Source organism: Ictalurus furcatus, chromosome 7 (assembly GCF_023375685.1).
Source record: "Ictalurus furcatus strain D&B chromosome 7, Billie_1.0, whole genome shotgun sequence".
In the NCBI taxonomy this organism is placed as follows: domain Eukaryota; kingdom Metazoa; phylum Chordata; class Actinopteri; order Siluriformes; family Ictaluridae; genus Ictalurus; species Ictalurus furcatus.
In genome coordinates this window covers 9,521,452-9,544,079 of record NC_071261.1, presented here as the reverse complement: position 1 = coordinate 9,544,079, position 22,628 = coordinate 9,521,452, and the positions used below count along the sequence as shown (strand labels likewise).

At 39.7% G+C, this 22,628-nt stretch overlaps 1 protein-coding gene across 1 annotated transcript in view; it reads right to left on the bottom strand.

The window, feature by feature from the left end:
- The window catches only part of LOC128610664 (uncharacterized), a 139,096-nt gene that overhangs the window by 41,716 nt on the left and 74,752 nt on the right, over positions 1-22,628 (bottom strand). Inside the window, exons 3-5 of the mRNA XM_053630082.1 lie at positions 21,993-22,287; positions 20,028-20,147; positions 17,265-17,432 (exon numbers count right to left, since the gene is read on the bottom strand). Coding sequence (XP_053486057.1) covers positions 17,265-17,432; positions 20,028-20,147; positions 21,993-22,287 — 583 coding nt within the window. The remainder of the gene's footprint in view (positions 1-17,264; positions 17,433-20,027; positions 20,148-21,992; positions 22,288-22,628) is intronic.

The window sequence follows — 22,628 nt, the reverse complement described above, 5'->3', positions numbered from 1 at the left end:
TTGAAGACAGTTTGCTATATCATGATACTCATCGTGTAGCATAGAAATGTCCTCAAGTATCGTGATATGATATTGTTGTCATATCACCCGGCCCTAAAATATACGACCATTAAGATAAATTCTAGACATATTTAATTGTTTCAAGATCAGATCTTGTTTGCTTTTTCTAGAAATAAACATAACATAGAATAAGACAATTTCAATTTTTAAGTAAGTAAATAAATAAACAAACAAGATTGATCATTTTACTTGCAGAGATGTCAATTTTAGTACTGTTACTTTATACAGATTTGTTAAGATCTATTTTTTTTTATCTTTAAATAAGAATATTTCCTAGCATTTTTCAGATTGTGCACTTAATGTGCTGTTTGTTTCCAAACACTATTTTGAATTTTGAGCCTCTTAAAATGGGATCAGTTATTTAAAACAAAAACGAAAAACTTCACCTAAGCCCACATTGTCGTTGAAAGTACGACAATGATTACAAACTACAGACAAGATTTTAGATTTTAGCTCTCCCATCTAATCACAACCAGTGTCACTGCACAAATTAGTCCGACTGAATAGGTATCCGATGAGGAGGAGAGTTCAGAAAGCAGACAGACGCAGATAGGAGACACGGGTAGGAGTTAATTAGGGGTCCACAGTTTAATATAGCTTTAGCCTTGTAAATACACAGCACAATTACTTCTAGGGGTTTAAAAGGTTTAAAACAATGACTGAAGAGAGTACAATGGTGAGAGAGAAAAAAAAATGCTTGCACAGAAATGAGAACCTAAGCGGAATGAAAATTACAAAACATGTCTGCTTATTAATCCTGAGGCAATGATGAGAAGCGAGAGAGCGAGGTGGGAGGGAAAAAAAAAAACGTGGTGGCCAAACAGTGTTATCGGTGGAAAAGCTTTATGCTGCTATGGAGAGTGGTATGTTGAGTTAGGAGAGTCATTAAAAAGTGTCTAGCTGGCTAAAGCTCGTGCTTGAAAATCGCATGAATAAAATCTCCATTCGTTTAGTACGAGCGCAGCACAGATGCTTAGTGGCGAGGCCTACAAATGAGAAAAAGTGTGAACGTGTGAGTGTGCGTATATTTGCAGCATCAGAATAAGTAAATCCGGACAATGCATTATAAAACAATGTGTGAGGAAACTTATCGAGACGTTTATATACTAGATGGTTTGCCGGAATACGATTATGGAAATGCCTCTAGTGTCAATTGTTGATGCAAACTCCCTGTCTGGAGTAAAAAGCAACTCATCCTTCAATTGTTTCCCATGTACAAGATTCAGTCTCTAAAAGAATGCTCAGAATGATCGTTGCTCACACCCGCTCTCAAGCAGGTCCTATTAACAAATGTCTTTGGGACTAAAACCGAGAATGACCATTTCATGCTTTTATGATTTGCACTTCACCAGATGGAGGCAATCCAAAAGCTCCTCACACATTACCACAGCTTATTCTCTAGTGCTCCAACACGACAGAACAGACCGCACAAGAACGTTTACTGTTGCAGATTATGCAAAACACTCAATCCATTTGTGCATGCAGAAAATACACTTACTTGGAAATTCGGTCAGACATCTTTAGGCGTGATTATTCTGCGATTTACAAGAGTGTGCATTCAAGTGAAGCATTGCAAAAGCCAAAAAAGCTTCTTCAGCTCACAAAAACACTTATAGTAATAAGCAGTGCTATAGATAGGAAGTTTTGGGCCCCCTGAAAAAATATTGATGCCCCCCCACCCATATCATATACGGTATAAGATATGAGCATGGAGCACATCTAGTGTTACTTTCAGCTTCATCACTTTGACCTTTACTAAATGATCTTGGCCTACGTCCTTGCATTTGCTGGGCTGAGGGACCTGGTTCTGTAGACAACAAGTACCATGACTTAAATAGCTGTATCAAAAACGACTGGGCTGAAATGATTAATAACCATTGGACTAAACCATTTTAAGAGAGGGGAGAGGAGATATTGCAATAATGAAATAGCAAATTCTTTTTTTTTTTTAATTAAACTCACAGGCGTACAAACTAAAGCTGTAATATATGTAATGTAAGTAGCGACAGCCCTGGTAATAAGTATTTAAAATCCTTTGGTGGATGAAAGAATTATTAAGGTCACAGACAAAAGTTAAAAGAAAATAATCCACCCTGAATGACTTGCATATCTTCAAAGAATATTTTCACTTACTTAACAGTTTCCCGGATTACCCACAATGCCATTCTACTACCTGCTGATGAGTGCTGCCAGTGGAAATTCAAGCTCTCTCACTTCCTAATCTGTTCAAACCGATCGGCTTCCGAAGCTCCAATACGGTCATTAATGCCATCGTTCTCATCTCATAGATGAGTCAGCCAACCAGCTGACCCGAGTCTCCAGCGTAACTGCATCAGACAGCTGCATTGCATTCTGGGACTCTCAGTCCAGCAATGTCTCTGCTACTTCTACGTTGGGCTTTTCTCATTAATACGGCATTGACAAAGTCGCTAGGAAATGGCGAGTGAAAAAGAAAGCTCTTGTTACATCTTATGTTCGAAACCGCTTTGTGTTGTGTGTTGAAATGTCCCCCTGTGATGTCATCAAGACACACAATTTCTAACTTCTCATGGGAATAACGAAAACACAGCATCAACCAACAAATTAACATATCGCAAATATTACCATGTATACATATTTAATGTTTAATGGTGGAAGTGTAACATTTCTTGGGGTTTGAATCAAAGGTTCTTTGTTATGGATTTGCATATGGATTTAAAAACACACACACAAGGTAAATAAAAAAAAATTATAATAATTATAAAATATAATAATTGTGACACCGTAACACTGCATATCGATGAGATTTTTGTGAGTTGCCCTGTGTAGACAGTGACAAAGTGTTCTTTCTATTTGACTTCAATGTTGCACTGGCTGACTGGCTCATTAGCTTTTGCATTGAGTGCAAATGGCTTTGCGTCTCTTAGGGCATTTTTGAGGCATAATGCGTTGCTTTGCAATGATGCATGACGTGTGAAACTCAACGTGATATATGAAGATGAAGTTAAGTCAGATTTATACGCAAGTGGTTCAACAACCGAGAAGATAACATGATGTTCCTGCAAAGGTGACATCTGCACAGCACTGGCATTTCATAGGTTTGTACAAGTGTATAGCACTGCTGCTGTTTACTCCCACAACTCACACTTGAACTATTCACTTGCGTAGCATGAATACGCAAAATCAAACAACTAACTGGACTAAGTTTTTTTTTTAAACCGTGAGAGGAGAAGCAGAGAGAGACAGAGCAAAAGAGATGAAGGGATGGAAGCAGGAAAAGAGATCGAAGCAGCTAGGGAGGGAAGGAGGACATGTGTGAGCAAGCTGCGTCTCCAGCTGTGAATTTTGTCAGCGCGTAATTTTAAACAAACAAATAAATAAATATATAAAAATGATCCCCAGCAAATTAAAAACAGGCTCATACTGTATGAACTGCCACGGTTTTAATTATGGATCTTTTCATGCACACAGAACTCAATCGTGCTTACTGGATTTACAGACATCACCTAATTATTTCTTTCTTATCATTTATTTTGCACTGTTTTGTCCAAACTTTACAAGCACACAAAGAACAAATTGAAATCTCTTCCACCCCTGCTATGCCAGGTGAGAGAGGCTTGGGTCATTTTAATTAGCACTGAATGAGGCACAGCCAAATCCTCTGTGTGTGTGTGTGTGTGTGTGTGTCTGAGTGCCTCTGTGTGTGCTCATAAACTGTAGATAAAATCTGCATCTTAGGAAAATCAGATATCAGATCCAACTTACATGCCTACAGAAAGAGAGGGGGGGGGGACGGGACTTTTACGGGAAAATTGGTAGACAGGAGCCAACCCAGTGTCCTACTGACACACAGGGAGGTGCATTTAAAAAGTATATGAGTCCACAACCGTATTCAGCCCTCTACTGCATGAATTATTACACCCACACTAGAAAAAGTCCAGGATATGGCTAACATCCAAAGCCTTGGGAATACATGTTATGCTCAGGTTATGCTTCACTGATCCCTGGCATCACTGCACCCTACTGCTTTAGAGAACCGGGATGGAGGTTTGTTTGGCCAGACCTGCACATTACGAGACCTGAAATCTCTACAGGATTATTCTGGAATGGTGAAGTTCACTCAAGCGGATCTTCACTCTCTTTCTCTGGGTGCTTACCAATGCTGCTTACATGTTCCCAGCATCCCTTGCATTTCTTGGGGAGAGCAAGCAGCAAGCTTGCAACTGAATGTCAGAGACATCCATGGTGCCATACAACAGCTAAGTTCATCAGAGTGATGTAGACACCCTGCTGAGTGCACTGCCATTATAGTAGAAATCACTTTTCTCTCTGTCCGCCTCTCTCACTCTGCCTCCCTGCCAAGCCGCTGAACAATGGGAATCACTTTTAACTCCTGTTATTCTTCAAGAAGGCATTCAGCCAGGCTCTGACAAGAGAAGAAAAATCATTTGCCACCTTCACCTCAATGCCCCTTTGCTCAGCAAGGGAGAACCATGTGGTCTGCTGATGTATTCCACCGAATAAGGGCTTGAGGGTTCCCCTCAAAATCGCTGAGTAATAGACAATGTCAGCCTAACTTCATTTCTCAGGTCAATATTAATTCTGTTTGTATCAATTTTCACCCACTGCAGAGTAGGTGTTGTATACAACAGGCTAGTCGGTTAATACATTCAGTATTGGGGAGCTGCTGACTAGTCGGGCAGTTGAAAAAACAGTAAGGTAGATGGTAAAAAGGAAAAAGTAAGCAGGCAGAGAGTAAAGGAAGTAGGGTAAATGTACTTCGTTACACTAAAAATGTTTTAGACTAGATGCAAGCAATTATACCATCCGTTGCACATGGTGTCTTTTTTCTCTTCTTTGGTTTAGTGGAATGTTATGACTTTGAGATCACAATGTATGAAGTGTAAAGGTCAGAGACCATGCCGGTACAGCTCACAGATCATGATCAGCCTGGAAAAAACTTCTGGATGCAGCTGCACAGATGGTTCAGTAGTTATGGCTCTGGGTTGAGCCCCCAAACCCCAGTACTACCAAGTGTCCTCTGTTGGGCCCTTTAGCAAGGCCCTTATATGTTCCAGGGGCGCCGTATCATGGCAGACCCTGTGTTCTGACCCCAACTTCCTAAGAAGCTGAGATAAATGAAGAAAAGGTTTTCACTATGGAGAGAACCTTACTTTTCCAATTGTGTGCTTTTAGCACATGTTGCTTATACCTGCCCCATCCTCTTGATCCATCACCCATTGTCCTTCTGCTCCCTGACTAGATGACCTTGAAATTGAATGCATGATATACCCCATGACCCAGAAGGCACTGCCAGTTAGACCCGATGGTCCCTTCTTCAGGTAGCCTGACTCTGAGAAGAAGAAGAAACCGTGAAAGTACCTTGCATTAACACAGACTTACATGGATTTAGGGACCAATCCAAAAAAGTATGCTGTATGATTTCAGGAGCAGTTTTTTGCAGCCTGCTGATATCCACAGATCCCCTTCAAAAAAGCGTGAAGTCCACAGGGAGCTTGAGCCTCTTCCTCCACTCTACTTTCTGAACTAGCAGAGGAAAAAAATTGCTATTTCGACTTGGCTTGAGCTGGAACTAATTCATGTGCAAATTATAACAGCTGTCAATGTAGCCATGGCATGAGAGTGCTTCTCTCCTCCCTCTTCCACCTTCTTCTGTCCTTCCCCTGTGAATACTTTACGCTTGAATACCTCGCCCTTGGGGTGCATTTTTAGTGTATCACAGACCACAGGAATAACTCCAACCTAGTGTACGATCATGGAATTGGACTAGCCTGGGACAAAACATATACTACCGTGCAGAAGTATTCATCCACCTTGAATTTTGTAGTGGAACTGAAATGGACTCAATTGGTGTTATATATGTCATGAATCTACACAAAGCAGCCTATAATATTGAAGTGGGAGGAAAATAAATATAGTTTGCTAAACTATTTACAAACAAAAACAAAAGAAAAAGTAGTGATTGTAGAATCTTTCAACCCTGCTGCATAGCAACCCATAAAGTGGTTCTGGTTTCCATCACATAATATGTTGAATGGACTCTACATGTGTGCAATTCAAGTGTCAAATGATCTGTTTCTGGAAGGTCCCAGAGTTTTTTAAAGAACATATCTAAATAATCGGCATCAGGATGGCCAGGTCCAGGACATCGTTTTTGAAAAGTTTGTGTATAAAAGCAAATCCCACACTTTAAACATCCCACAGACCACCATTAAATCTTATTTAAAAATAGACAGAGTATGCCACAATTGTGCCTAGAGGAGGCATTAGTCTGAAAAGCATCCAAGAGACTAAAAGGTACCAACTGTTGCAGGAGACGCTGTTCACAGGACAACCATAGCCAAAGCACTCCACAAAGCAATGAGTGGCGAGAATAAAAAAATAACTAAATTATGAGTTTACCACAAGGCATTTTGGAGATTCAGCGAGTATGTAGAAAAAAGGTTCTCTGGTCTGACGAGACTACGATTGAACTGTTTGGCCTGTTGGAAGAAATCCAACACTTCTTATCACCCTGAGGACAGCAGACCAACAGTGAAGCATGCTGGTGGTAGCATCATATTGTGGGGATGCGTTTCATCAGCAGGGAATGAGAAACTTGTCATGACTGAGGGCACAATGAATGGAGCGGAATACAGGGCAATCCTAGAAGTAAACCTGTTCTAGTTCGCAAGAGACTTCTGGTTCAAAAAACCAAGAATCTGAATTTGTTAGAATGGCTCAGTCAAAGCCCAGACCTCACTCCAATTAAGGATCTGTGGCAAGACTTGTTAACTGCAGATTGCCAAGGGTCTTCATCCAATCTGACAGAGCTAGAGCAATTTTTGCCAAGAAGAATGAGCAAAAAATATCAGAATTCAGACAGTATTCAGATAGAGACATATCACAGAAGACTTATGAAGCTGAAAACAATGTATTTTACTCCTATACTGAGGTATCTATGTCACAGCCATGACTATCAAAGCATGCATATACAACTCACCCCAGTCTACAGATTTGTCTCTTTGTTCATCACCGCTGTCTTCAAACATGATTTGAAGCTGAGCTTGTCATCATATTGCCACACTGTCTTATTTTAACACTCTATAATAATCATCATGTGGACTCTCCACTGCACAGGCTTATGTACAGCAATGGAAATGAGATTTATGGGCTTATAAGGGCATAAATGTTGCTGTTAATAAATGTGATTCATGATGTGCTGAGAGCACACGGTAAGTGTTTTGATGAGTGAGGGGAAAGAGACCCATTTGGGCACTTGTGTTTTATTTTCAGTGTGAATGATTGGCCTCTGCAATGCTTTTAAAAGCAAGCTAGATGGAGGCAGACAAAATGGGGGAGGGTGAGAGAGAGAGAGAGAGAGAACAAGAATTAGCCCTAAATGTAAAAGTTTGTCACCTCTGAGTTTCTTCATCTTGCTGTTATTCTCTCAGACTGACGAACTGCCAAATCTGTGTTGTGGGCGAGTGACTGTGTTGTGTGTGTGTGTATGTATGTGTGTGTTCAGGCTGGCACAAGTGACTTTAAGTATAATGCCAGTGTGTCCCCATGCATGTGAGACCAGTATATGACTAGTGTGAATGTGTGCACATGTTTGATAGAGGGAGCTCAGGCTGAGATGGAGGCAGATGGAGTGAGCGTGTGCTTGTGTAATGGATGATACAAAAGCGTGAGCATGGACACACTCACAGACACACGCCCATAAATAAAAAGCTTCTAAACGTAAGCAGATTTAAGTGTGCTCCTCTTCTCCCATTCTTACAGCCTCTGTGTTTCTTTGTTACATCTTCCTTTTCCCATTCTCTCATTCACTGTCCCTAAGGACAAATTACCATGATTATCATTTCTCAGCTCTATTCTTAAACTCCCTCTATTCTCCCCATTCCTCTACTTCCTTCTCTTGACTTCCCTCCTCCTTTTCAAACCGTCTCTCTTGCTCTCACTCTCTGGTTTGGACTCGGTACCTGGCACGGGCTCCCGACAAATAAATTACTAATATATATGCGCAATGCCTTTCTGTATCTTCAATTTTTCATCTAGTCATCACATAAAAAAGACACTGATCTTATCAGGCATACCTTTGTAGTCATCTGTCATGAAATCTATTTATCTATCCATCACACAGCCACCACAAGCTCTTCCCCTGCACATTAAAGCAAGTTTAAACAAAAAAATTCTACACGATCCATGTTCTGCAAATAGACAGCGCAAAGACGCAACTTATATGAGAGTGCGCCTGAAATTAAGTTTACAAAGGCTGTAGTTCATCATGCAAATTGTGCTTGCAACAGCCTGCTAAATACACTCCTAATGAAGCAAGCAGATCCCGTGAAATTGTATGACCAGACGCTAAAAAAAGCACATGACTAAAGATTTTAATATGTTAATAAATGTTTTTGTTAAATTAAGACTCTCATGCTATGATGGGTCCGAACCCAGTCCAGGATGTCCCCTGCCTTGTGCCCCAAGTCCACTGGGATAGGCTCCAAGATCCCAGTGACCCTGTGTAGAATATGCAGTATAGAAAATTAATGGATGGATGGATGGATGGAAGACTCTCATGTCAGAACAGGTAAACATTGTGGAGAATATTAATATGGCTAATAAGCCATTTGATTAACCTATTAATTAGTAGCGTTCGTTTTTTTCTTGTTGTTTGGCTGTGGCTTCTTGAGCAAATGGAAAATTGGCAAGACATTCTGCTTAATGCCTTGGATCTCTGATGCATTCATGACATATATGCTATTACCATGGTTGCCAAATCTGCATGGCAAAAGCATCCCAACTGACAAGGTAAACAAACCTTTGCCAAGGTAGAAAATTAACTGAGTATGGACAACACGGAGCAGACACTCAACAACAACAACAACAAAAAATCACTAGATAATTATAGAAATGTAAAAATTTATTTTTCCCCTTTTTTTGCCAGTCCAAATCTCCAGAGCACCTCACATACCATTCAGTACGTAGAACACAATCCAATGATTGTAAAGTCAAAGAATCTGAAATGAATTGTGAAATGCTTTTGGTGTGTGGATCTGAATGTTTGACCAATGAGTGGTAGTTCATTGGTCCTAACTGTTTTTAATTGAAGCTTGAAAAGCTGATGGGGGGGCGGGGATGGGGGGGAACATGGCATAAACCAAACTTATTGACTAGGTTTGTCAATAAAAATAAAATAAAATAAAAAATTAAAAAAGAAAGAGATGCCAGAGAGCCTTTTTTTCAGTATAGGCTACAGGCTACATAATATCATAATGGATGCATAATATATGCTTTTCATTTTGGATATATTAGGTTGCGCAAAAAGATGGTAAGCAAGAGGGTTCTTGGATTTACTAATCCATCCCTTGCATCACAGCTCAGTTTAGCTGCTCACCGGCAACCCAAAACACATGCTATTTTCCATGTTTTGTAAAATAGAGTCTCTTATAACCACAGCATTTTGACAGGCTCCATAGTGGGTGCACCAAATACCTAAGCAGTGAGAATCTCTCAGCAAACAGATTGGAAACAGCAGAAATATAAGCAGTAGGTATGACGTCTGTAACAAAGCAAATTTCGCAGCAATCATTTCAACATAAAGTGACTTACAGTGATTTTATCATGGTTGAGCTGCACATCCCAAGAGACTTACATTGGCTTACATGTGGCTGTAAGAAAGTAGTATCTAGTATTCTTACATCTGAGAAATGCACTTTACTGTACATGTTAATGCGCATGCATGTAGGTTTCTACACCAGTTTCATACAACCCCAATTCCGAAAAAGTTGGGACAGTATGGAAAATGCAACAAAAAAAAAGTGTCATTTAAAAATTCAATTCACCCTGTACTATATTGAAAACACAATATTAACACACATCATTTGATGTTTTACTTTGTTAATTCAACTTATTTTTGAAAATATACACTCATTTCAAATCTGATGGCTGCAACACAATCCAAAAAAGTTGGGATAGTCGACTGTTTACCACTGTGTAACTTCACCGTTTCTTTTAATAACACTTAAGTGTTTGGGCAAGTGGAATTTTACCCCATTCACCTATTATGCATTTCTTCAGCTGCACAACTATACGGGGCCTTCGTTGCCTTATTTTGCACTTCATAATGTGCCACACATTCTCAATGGGAGACAGGTCAGGACTGCAGGCAGGCTATGCTAGCACCCGCACACTCTGCTTATGCAACCATGCGCTTGTAATCTGGGCAGAATGTGGGTTTGGCGTTGTCCTGCACTGGATGGCAGCATATGTTGCTACAAAATGTGTACATATCTTTCTGCATTAATGGTGCCCTCACAGATCTACAAGTTACCTATGCCATGGGCACTGACACACCCCCATATGATGACAGATGCTGGCATTTGGACCTGATGCTGATAAAAGCTTGGATGGTCCTTTTATTCTTTGGCCCGGAGAACAAGACGGCTGTTTTGTCCAAAGACTATTTGAAATGTCGACTCGTTGGACCACAAAACACGAGTCCATTGTGCTACTGTCCATCTCGGATGAGACCGAGCCCAGAGAAGTCGGCAGCGTTTCTAGACATTGTTGATGTATGGCTTCTGATTTGCATAGTAAAGCCTTAACTTGCATCTGTGGATGCAGCGGCGAATGGTGTTGTCAGGATATCCATTACAGACAGTGATGTCTGAGGGATCGGAGATCACGCGCATTCAGAAGTGGTTTTCGGCCTTGACCTTTACGCACCGAGATTTGACAGGATTCCTTGAATATTTTAATTATATTGTGCACTGTAGAAGATTTCTCTTTGGGGAATGTTGTTCTCAAAGTGTTGGATTATTTGCTGATGCATCTGTTGGCAGATTGGCGAGCCTCGACCCATCCTTGCTCTTGAACGACTAGGCCTTTTTTGGAGGCTCCTTATATACTATGATTATATGATTGCCTCACCTGTTTCACATCACCTTCTTATTTATCAACTCCTCACATTGCTATTAGTCCTAAATTGCCCCATGTCCCAACTTTTTTGGAACGTGTTGCATGCATCAATTTCGAAATAAACGTTGATCTTCAAAAAAACTATGCAGTTGATTAGGTAAAACATCAAATACCTTGTCTTTACACGTTTTTTTTGTTTAAATACAAGTCAAAGTACAATTTAAAATCACTCCTCTTTGTTTTTATTAGCATTTTCGGAACTGGGGTTGTACATAACATAAGCCAGAAATAAATTCCAGGATGGGTGGCACGCTTATGCATTTTGAGTGGATGCCAAGCTGTATTAGAAGTGGCGGTATTATTCAGAATTTGTCATTTCATTATTTAAAGTGCAATCTAGTGTCAACTAGTCTTGTCGTAACATTCAGGAATCCTGTGAAACAATTAGGTATGATCATCATTTTATAGGTTTGGAATGCCTAAATTACTCCAAACCATGTGGCTAAATGTGTTATGGTCTGGTAAGACTAAGGTAGAGTGTTTTGGGATTCATTCTAAAAGATATGCTCCTCACAAAATAAGTCACCCACAGTGAAGCATGGTGCTGGCAGTATCATGCTCTGGGGCTGCTTCTCTTCAGCTGGAGCTCTAGTCAAGAAATCATGGATGGCTCCAAATACCAATCTATTTTGGCACAAAACCTGTAACCAGGTTGTTGTAAGGTTTTTCTTTAGCTTTTTTTCCCACTTAAACATTTCCTGGGGTTTTTATCACTCAGAAGGTAAAAAAATGATATTACATAATATATCTTTCAGTTTCTTAATCACATTTGAGATTTGGGTTGGGTTAAATATGGAAGCATCGTAATGATGCCTTCTTTGAGCTTTTTTTGACCAGTATAGCACAAATACTGCACATTATTTGACACAAATATTCAGCCTCATAGATACACTATGTTATGTTAGGCACCCACCAAGAAGCATTTGGCTACACCCCAGCTACGCCTCTGCCAGCTGCATGCTAATCCACTCACAGAGAGAAAAACTCTCAGAACTGAGGCAGAACTGACCTTGCAGGTTTTGGACGACGTTTTTTTTAAAAACCATTTCAAGTAATTGGGGAGAACTGCAAGAAGGCTGTCTTTGATAGTGTTATAAAATACCTGCAAGCACAGTTTGACATAGGCAAGAAGAGAGATGGATAAGCTGTGAGCGATAGAAGCTGATAGACTTAGAAAGAAACACAAGGAGTGAGCAAGCAGAGAAAAAGTGAAAGAAAGAAATAGAGATATTATGGTACTCTAAAGGAGGTTTAAACTCCAGGGAAGCTATCATTTCTCACGGGAAGACAGGGGTTGTCCCCCCTCCCCCAAACACACACAAAGGAACTGCAAAATTCTTAATAAAAAGACAAAAGAAAAAAGGAGACGTTATGGCACTAGGTTAAAATTTGTCAACATTATGGCACTTATAAAAGCCTAACTGCAAAGACATTAATCTTGTATTTTACAAGATTTTAATTGCCTGCCATTTAAAGTTTGGAACAGGTTTAAGATGATTCAAATTAAAATCTCAACTAATGCGCCTTTAATTCTGTCACGTCTCATTCCATTAGGACCTCACCTCTGGGTACTTTCAGATTGGGGGGGTGGTGTTTGGGTGGAGGACGCGTCTTATTCAGGCACCATCTTAAGCAAACTGACAGCAAGTCAATTAATTAAAAAGTACTTTTAGAAAATGACCTTTCGCACAAATTTGATTTCTGGCTAGTCCCTGTGCTGATTACAAAATTCAAGCTTTCAAGGCAAGCAGAGAGTGGTCCAAACCCAAACCTAAATATAAAAGTATCTAGAGAACAATGCATTATGCAATGCGACCAATTATCCCAACCGACACTATTTCCGTATTTTCTAATTGTCTCAACACGATTAGTAGGAGAAGACTATTTCCCAAGACATTAAACTTTCCAAGTCTGTTAAAAAAAAAAATTTTAACCAAGGCTATTGTGCAAATACTGCCAGCACTGCCAAATAAATAACCACAGACACCTTCTATTCAACACAAATTTGTCTAAAGGACTGTTTATCCCCATCTAATCCTAGTTCCAGTTTTGAAATGTGTGGATTTGCCTTCCTGCGTTCTTTAAATATATGCCTTCTTCAAAATTGAGTTACAGCAACGTACATGGTGAGAGGAATATTTATTGTGCTGCATACTAATCATCCATATCCTTTTATTTTTCCTTTTACGGGGGGGTTACTTTAACCCTCATGTTCTGTTCATTACTAAGTAATTCAGGTCAAATTACCTGTCTGGCAATATATGTATAACTGTCATTTCAACTTCGTTATGAGCAATATAAAGAATATGACCGCAAATAAAAGTAAAAATAAACAAAAAAACCTCCTTCGTGTGGTGCATGAACAAGTAAGAAATGATGAAAAAAATAAAATCTGATTTTCTTTAGTAATCAAACATAGTCTTTTCCACCACACAAACCACGCAAATGCGTAGGACCCCAGAGACCCATGGTCCTGCTGCTGGCCACAAACGAACAAATGGCTGAACAAACAAACAAACAAAAACAAAAATAAAGTAAAATAAACAAGTTCATTCTTTTTGACACTGAAGGAATACTGTATCACATTAGTTAGCTAATCAGGGCCCTTGAAAGCAACCATGAACTGTTTGTATCCCAGTGGTGCTCAAAAGAGTACATTAAATAATAGGAGTTCAATACAGAAAACTTGAAAGCTCACCAATTTCTTGAAAAGTCTGACGGGGTGGACGAGATGCTGGATACACACTTGGTCAAGGGAAGAAGATAAACCTGTGGCTGAAGTTGCAATGGGCTCGCTGGTTCATTGAATACACTTGCAATGGCAGTGTTTTATAGTCAAGAGCTATAAGATACAAGAGATCCTGAAAATGAATGCCAATGACATTCATCAGAAATGTAAGAAAGCCTCTTCAAGCAAGCTTTTATAGGAATAATAGTTGGAGAAACCTAAAGGCTGCCTTATTGTACTAACGAATGTAAACAGAAATGTGTCATAGCTGTGAATGCAACTAGTACATTAATGATAAAGGGAACTTTACCATTCTTTCTGACGACTACATGGAACTTTGTCTAGTCCAGTGGTTCTTAACCTTTTTGTGAGTGCGTCCCGCTTTAAAGAATGACATTGTTTTGTGAAGTGCTGGTCTAAGAATTGCTGGTCTAGACCAACCCTAGTCCTGGAGATCTACCTTCCTGAAGACGTTAGCAGGGGTGTCAGACGTACGGCATGTGGGCCAAACCCAGCCCGCTAGGGGGTTCAATCCGGCCCACAGGATGAATTTTGAAAGTGAAAAAAATGCATAAAAGACAAACTAGAAATTTTTAATAAAATGCAATTCCTAAATTATCCGCTAGAGGTGCACTGTTTTAGTCAGAGTAGAAGACGCGGCACAACCCTGGGACTCAGCTAAAGTTTAGCTCCAACCATAACTGTGCCCATTTGACCATCTAATTATTGCCTTAAGAAGTTCTTGATCAACTAAAACAGGTGTGTTAGATTTTGGTTGGAGATGAAACCTGCAGGAAGGTAGATCTCAAGGAAGCGGGTTGGTGACCATTGCTCTAGACTGACTAACAATGGTGTAAACTTTTCAAATGAAATTCACACAGAGAGACAATACATCTGAATTGGCCGGTTTACTTAATGCGCAGCGATTCTTATTCTGCTTTTGTTTCAGTCTTTGAACGAGGAAGCAAGTTTGCTTTTAGATTTCATTCATTTGCACAAAAACTGAGCAGAATATTTAAACAAAATATATTATTGTTTGTCCTTGGATTACTGCTTGTCTGTGAAAACATGGAGCAGGATAGCACATTGGGAGGAGGCTCCTGGCTATAATACCATAGAGGAGACTTGTTTTTCTCCAACCATTCCACCTACAGTGAGTCCTGTATTGGTTCTCCGTCTCAGGAATAGTTCCAGGTGCTTACTGTCACCTACATTTACACTTCCACCCCAGCAGACCACAGCATAAGAAGAATACTGGTCACGGCAGAATGATAAACTGGCTCCAGCCTGAACTGGCCTTTCCTGTATAGCATGTCAGTGTTATCAGTAACATAAGTGTTCAGAAAGGATGAACTGGCACCTAGGTTCCTTCAGCTTAGATATAATCAATTAAGTACACCTGCTCTTTCATGCAATTATCCAACGAGCCAATCATATGGCAGCAGCACAATGCATAAAATCACGCATGTACAGTATAAGAGCTTCAGTTAGTGTTTACATCAATCAATAGAAATAAAGAAAAATGGGATCTCAGTGACTGTGGCATGGTTGTTTCTGCTAGACAGGCTGGTTTGAGTATTTCAGAATCTGCTGATCTCTGGCATTTTCACACACAACAGTCTCTAGAGTTTACACAGACACAGGTCTAGTTCCTCACCTTCTTGAGGAGAATGACCAGACTTGTTCGATCTGACAGGAAGTCTACGGCCACTCAAATAAGCACTCTTTACAGCTGTGGTGAGCAGAAAAGCATTTCAGAATGCACCACAGATCCAACCTTGAGGCAGATGGGCTACAAAAGTAGACGATTACATGACGTTCTGTTCCCGTCAGCCAAAAACAAGAATCTGAGGCTACAGTGTGCACAGGCTCACCCAAACTGGACAGTTGAAGACTGTATCCGCATGATTTTAAATATTGCACTGCTGCCACATGATTGGCTGATTGAGCTGGTGTATTTTTAAATAAGAAATTTGAGAAATTAAAACATGTCTAGGATATTTTTAAAATATGCAAAAACCGTTTGTGGAAATAAATTCTTTGCACTGTACTGGGAAACTATGCAAAACAAATATTTTGGATTATTAATCGTTGTCTTTTTTTTTCTCTCTTCAGCCACATATCTTTTTTGTGTTGTTTTAAACTTTATATTTTTCATGTAATGCATTTTTACTAAGAGAGAGAGAGAGAGAGAGAGAGAGAGAGAGAGAGAGAGAGAGAGAGAGAAACTAGAAAAGGGGCAAAATTTGCAATGTACTCAGTCCTCCAGCCCCACAAGGGCATCGGCATTGTCAGACTCCTAAAGAAAGCAAAGCCTCTTAGCCCTGCTGGTTTGTCAGAGCATGTCCTACATGAACATGAACACAGTCACAAGTGCTGTGTGTGAATGAATAAACATAAAAGCTCTATCGGAGCAAAGACATTTGTCCTTGTGCATTTGTCTATGTGTGTGTGCGTTGGGGTTTGTGTATGTAGTACTATACTCAGCAAACAAAGAAACGTCCTCTCACATTCAACTGCTTTTATTTACAGCAAATTTCTCAACATGTGTAAATATTTGTATTAACATAAAAATGTTCAACAACTGAGGCATAAACTGAACAAGTTTCACAGACGTTTGACGAACAGAAATTGAATAATGAGTCCCTGAACAAAGGGGGTGGGGGGGGGGGGGGTATTTATATAAAAAGTAACAATCAGTATCTGGTATCCAGCTGCTTTAATAGTACAGTGCATCTCATCCTCATGGACTGAACCAGATTTGTCAGTTCTTGCAAGTTCTCGATCACGTCGTGGAGGGCTGCACTTGGTTACATGTAATTTTCCAGTACATGGACGATCAGATGTCTTTCCTGTCTCCCTGTAGCACCGTCTTAGGCGTCTTACATTACAGACATTACAGCTTATTGCTCTGAACACATCTGCAGTACTCATGCCTCCCTGCAGCAGGACTATGGCATGTTCATGCAGGTGAGCAGGAACCCTAGACATCTTTCTTCTAGTGTTTTTCAGAATCAGTAGAAAAGTCTCTTTAGTGTCCTAACTTATTGTAACTGTGACCTTAATCACCTTCCGCCTGTAAACTGTCCGTGTCTTAAGGACTGTTCCACAGGTGCATGCGCAGTAATTCTTTATGGTTCACTAAACAAGCATGAAAAATATCATTTAAACCATTTCTAAAAATGATCTGGAAAGTTTATTTGGATTTTACAAAATTATCTTTAAAATACAGTCTCCTGAGAAAGGGACGTTTCTTTTTTTGCTGAGCATATGTACAGTATGACGTGTGTGCACACTGACACAATAATGTATGTGTTATGCAAAGTCAGTATTTTATATATTTGTTTTTTAGTGATTTACCATGAACATACACTGTATACACTGATTTGCATAAGCATTTAACCCCTCTTGAAACTAGAGTTTCAACCCCCTACAAAATATGGAAAAGATCAAGGGGATGATTGCTTATGCAAAGGACTATATGTATATGTCTATGTGCATTAGTGCTACTCACTCTGAGTAAAATGAGGCGGATTGTCATTGACGTCTGTCAGCTTCACAGTAACTGTTGTGGTTCCAGAAAGCCCTCCAAGATGACCACCCATGTCTTTAGCCTGGAGGATTATGAGGTACTGGTCCTGAGTTTCTCTGTCCAAATCAGGGACTGCTGTGCGCAAGATTCCTGAGAGAGAGCGAGAGAGAGAGAACAAGAACCAGAGAGATGAAATCCAATAACACTGCTGCTAGGCCCTTGAGTAAGGTCTTTAACCCTCAACTACATGTTTGAGTTCTATGCTGCCTCACTTGTAAGGCATGATGGAGAAGACTGTCTATAACAAGCATCTATGTTATATAATTTCCTCACACTGCCATTATATTATCAAGAAACCTGCACTTTTATTTGAGACTAAACAACATACATTTGGGCCTTGCTATATTTTATAAAGTATGAATGAGTATACCATGAAATATTTCTTAACAGTGTCATAATCTGTGCTAATGAGACAAAAAGACTGCCATGCCATGAACACAGGACAGAATTAGGTTAATTATTCTTGATTCGCATTCAAAACCTTTCAAGAATAAACACAAAAAACCCTTCTCATTTATATCAGCATGGGGTTCATAAATGTCAACAAAATTAATTAGGTTTCATTATGCGGCCAAAAGGAATCAAAACACGAAGGGCCACCATTATTCACTGACAGACACACAATACCCTACGTGATATAGAAACATAGCATGAGTACAATGGCACAGAGAGCCTTGTCAATACATTTTCACAAAATTCGCCACCCTTCTTCTTTGCGCTGTCATTATGTCTCGTTCTTGTTCTACTTAAGCCACCACACTGTCTCTGGCACAAACACACACTCATGTATACTTGCCTCTATACACCCACACACACAAACAAAGCAAACACTAGACTCTGCACAGTTCATAAGGCTGCCAGCCAATCACCTAGCAAAACATAGCAATGCAAAAATGTTTTTTGGTTGGTTTTTTTTTAGCGAGAATGGACTCTCTCTTGTCCTCCTACCTAATAAAAGCCTCGTTCCTCTCTCTCCAAAAGGCTACAATGTGACATGCGAAAGCCCTACGGTGAAGTGTATGGCAAAAAAAAGTCCCAAGTGCATTTCAGATACTCCTATTAATAATTTAAAGGCTGCTGTTCCAAAAAAAAAATACATTCAATTCAGTTCTATTTGTGTAGTGCTTTTAACAATAGACAGCTTATCAGAAATCCAGATGTAGATTTAGATCCCTAATGAGTTCAAGAAACCTTGAGAAACTGGGAAACCCATGCTCTTCTGGGTGACACCAGTAAGTCAGATTATAAGTTATTACACTTCTACAACTGTGTAGTATTAAGTCAAATAGTACTAACTGAGTCCTGGGATAAGAACAGGACAATCTTTATGATTACTGCAGTAGTTCAAAGTGAACTGATCCACTGAAACAAGGGTGAATCCTGGACATAAACTGGTTTTGGGAAACTCAGATCAGATTCACATGGGAAATCCATGTGGTACCATATAGAGCAGAATGTAAAGCACAAGCAGAAGTAGAGTATCAGGATGAACATGCCATGTTTTTGTTTTCCCACCTGTGTTTCAAGTCTGGGTTGCTAAATTTGTTGTGTGCTGCTGTTTATGCCAAAATGTGCTGCAATGACAAGCAGATAAGAGAAGGAACACAGGCAGTGATATGTTGGGATGGGAAAGGCTGAAGAATAAGAAGTAAGGAAGTGCAGGGAGTGAGGCTGGGCAAAGATTCTGAACTTGGTTTCATATTTATTTGGCAGCCTTGGAAAATCCTTCACATGGTCAAATTTAGATTTCTATTGTACAGTATACCCTCTTTCAATTCAATGTTTTTCTTTATCAGGGCCTACATAACAATTGGGTGGTCCTCACCAACTTCTATAAACAAACAAATAACCTTAGGTGACCACAAAAAAATCACAACAGATTTCTATATGTAGTCATTCCCCCCCCCAAAAAAAGCCCACATGAAAAAATACTATAGTATTTTAGAGTAAATTTACTATAGAAAATGTAGTAGAATTCCTGTAGTACATACAAAGTGTATTTTAACCTTACTATACTAAAGATACCATAGTGAATTGCAGTGATATGTGGTAATTTGTTGTGCTAATTCTACACTATATATATATATATATATATATAGGGGTTAACAAGAGAAACCACCTCAGAAATCTCACCTTTGCCTCGAAATCAACTTTTTGTTGATAGTTTGTGACCCATTAATGTAAAAATAATAATAATAATAATAATAAAATGTAATCTGCCATTCTAGACTTAATTTTACTTTTTTCAAGTTTGAAATGGTCTTGTTCTTGTTCTTATTTCTAGAAAGAACCAAAATGATCTGCCAATGGACCAGGAAAACATAACCCATTACAATATATAAGTAAAAGCACCTTAAAAACAATCTGAAAAATCTTATATTTGATATGTAATAATCTCAAACACTAATTATTCCAGATATTTCCGCTTGCTATTCAAAATGCAGTGCAAATTTGGCCATATTAATTTAAAAACATTTCTGTGTCACTTTGGTTAAATATGTTTACTTAAAGCAGAGATGTCAAAGTATATTACCGAGTGAAAACCTAGGAATTTCTGCCTTCCTAGACCATTTGGTAGAGTAAATCTTATTACGAACACTCTGCCAGCTAGGAAATAGTTATTTATTATTGAAAACTGCAGCTACGGCTGGTAAAAATGGAAAAGCCTGAAAGAATTGGACTCACCTGTCTGTGGGTCCACAGAGAAATGAGGCTGGCCTTGCACCAGAGTGTAGACCAGACGAGCACTGTTCCCATAGGTGGGGTCATCAGCATCAGTCGCTGTTACCTGAACAATGGATGTGCCTGGGAAAGAGAGAGCGAGAGAAAGAGGGATGGCAACATCAATACAGAACAGTACACAGCACTCATCCAACTGACCTTGAGTGGCAGACTTTTATACCGACTGACCCAATCACCCTGCGTCTCTCACCTTCCTTCTTTTTTTTTTCCCTTTTCTAACCGGATACGAATGCATTATTCAGAACAGATAATATCCAAACAGGTACAAATACAGATACAAATTGAAGACAAATATAGGTAACAGATATGACAAAAAAAAGACAGCACATCAACGTCATTAATGTGAACGTGAGTTGCAATGCATTGACATCATCCTTAGTAACTTCCTGATCAGGGTCATGGTTGTTTCAATTAGGCTACTAGTTTGTTTACATTTTGGGAAGGGGATCCGACTAAAGTTTTTGCAGTCAGCTACAAACAAAAAGAATTACTGCGCAAGCGGGATCTGCACACATCTCCAGTTATAAACACGATGTAGCTGTGATGTAGCGGATGTTGAGAAACTTCCAGAGCTAGAATTCACACACCATGCTGACCATTTCACCTTGTTTTACAGTGTTTTAGGAACAAAAATAAAAAATAACAAAAATTGTGATCAGGCATCTGTATTTGGGTTTAAATCCAAATACAGATGCAGATATGATTAGCTGGAGCACTAAACATGCACAGATACACACAATTCATTCACCTACTCCCTTTCCTCTTACCTTCTTTTTCCTGTCACTTGGTCCGTCTCACGTCATTTCTCTTCATCGCTACTCCTAATTCCCTTTCGCCCCCTTTCTCTCAGTTTCTTGATTCCCCCTCCCCATCAATCCCATAACCCTTGCTGCTTCCCACATTTCCTGTTTCCATTCTTCCTCCTTGACAGTTATAGACTCCTCCCCCCCCACCACCAAATAAATCAAAGACTGTCATCCATCATGTGAAGGATGGAAATTGCTGTGGGGGGTGGGTGGGGGGGGGGGGGTACAGTTGAGAAAAAACATGGTTTCCTATGGGGCATCAGCTGACAAGCTATAAGGAAAGAAGGGATTTGTGGGCACAGCTGTTGCTGCTTTCTGACAACAGAGACCTGACAGTGTCATCTGGAATGAGCAGTGGGCAGGGCTGCTCTGATTACTGATCTATCACAGGTACTTAAGAAGCAGTGGAACATAAATGGAAGACTCAGGAGCGAGAGAGAGATAGTTTGTGTGTGTATGAGAGAGAGAGAGTGAGTGAGAGAGAGAGAGCAACTGTTTTGATTCACACTGCTACAGGATAATCAGACAGACAGATCAAAAACTGATGTGTCACTGCGAGGTTGATGCAACATTTACACAAACACAGAAATCTGTGCACATTCATCTTAAGAAAAGCCGATGCGCGAGTCACAATTTCGAACGATAATGCATTCAGATGGGGTAAAATGTTGAAACTGAATAGAACTAAAAAATTTTAAAATAAAATGACTACCACAAACTGGAGCATTCAGTACACATTACTAATACTGTCAGATTTGCAGTAGATTTTTTTTTATTCATTAATTAAATTTATTGAGTGCTAAAGTGGTGCAAACACATCTTAATGATGCTTTGAGAATATATCTGAGCATATAAATGCAGTATTATAACGTGAAAGATAAATATTGACATTTTATTTAAGTTTTCATCACTGTGAAAATTACAGATCGTTCTTTTTTGGGGTTTTACATGACAGCTGACGAACGCCAACATCCTGACCTTGTCAGCACTCTTGCGCAACATGCACCTGAATAAATAAGTCTGGGTGTTGCAAATCCCAGTGCTAAGGGAAAATTTCACGGATGGTCGACGAAATCTCTGACACCTGACCTAGTGCAGTTACCTATGTTGGCCATCTCAGAGACAGTAGCGCTGTACGGCCTGTCTTCGAACACAGGCGGGTTGTCGTTGATGTCCTGCACCCTGATGATGAACTGGGAAGAGGGCTCCAGGGCACGCTCTGTCTGGCTGTCTGTTGCTGTGGCGATAAGCCGGTACTCGTCCTTCTCCTCCCTGTCCAAGGGCTTTGTCACATGGATGTTGCCTGTCTTTTCATCAATCACAAACACTGACCCTGCCCCTTCTCCTCGGAGCACGTACTTGGTGCGCCCATCACCTCTGTCCATGTCAGTGTGAAGCTGAAGCGAAAGAAAAAGAAAGGAGAAGGTGAAAAATCTGAACTGAACGAGGTGAGGAAACAGTAAAACCAAAGGGATGGAGTGAAACGAACCAGTATTCGAGATTATACAGTATACAAACAACAGGTGTTGAAAGCAAAGTAAAAGGAACTAGCCACTAGAGATCAGCAGATAAAAATTTATAAATTTGAAAGGAGGAAAAAAATATAACATTCATAATATTCATTTCCAGACCAGGAGATTCAGATGAAGGCTTAACATTGATTGATTCATGGTAATTAAAGCAAATGTTCATTAAATACTACACTGTGGTGGTGACAAGTAAAATCATGCTCATGTTT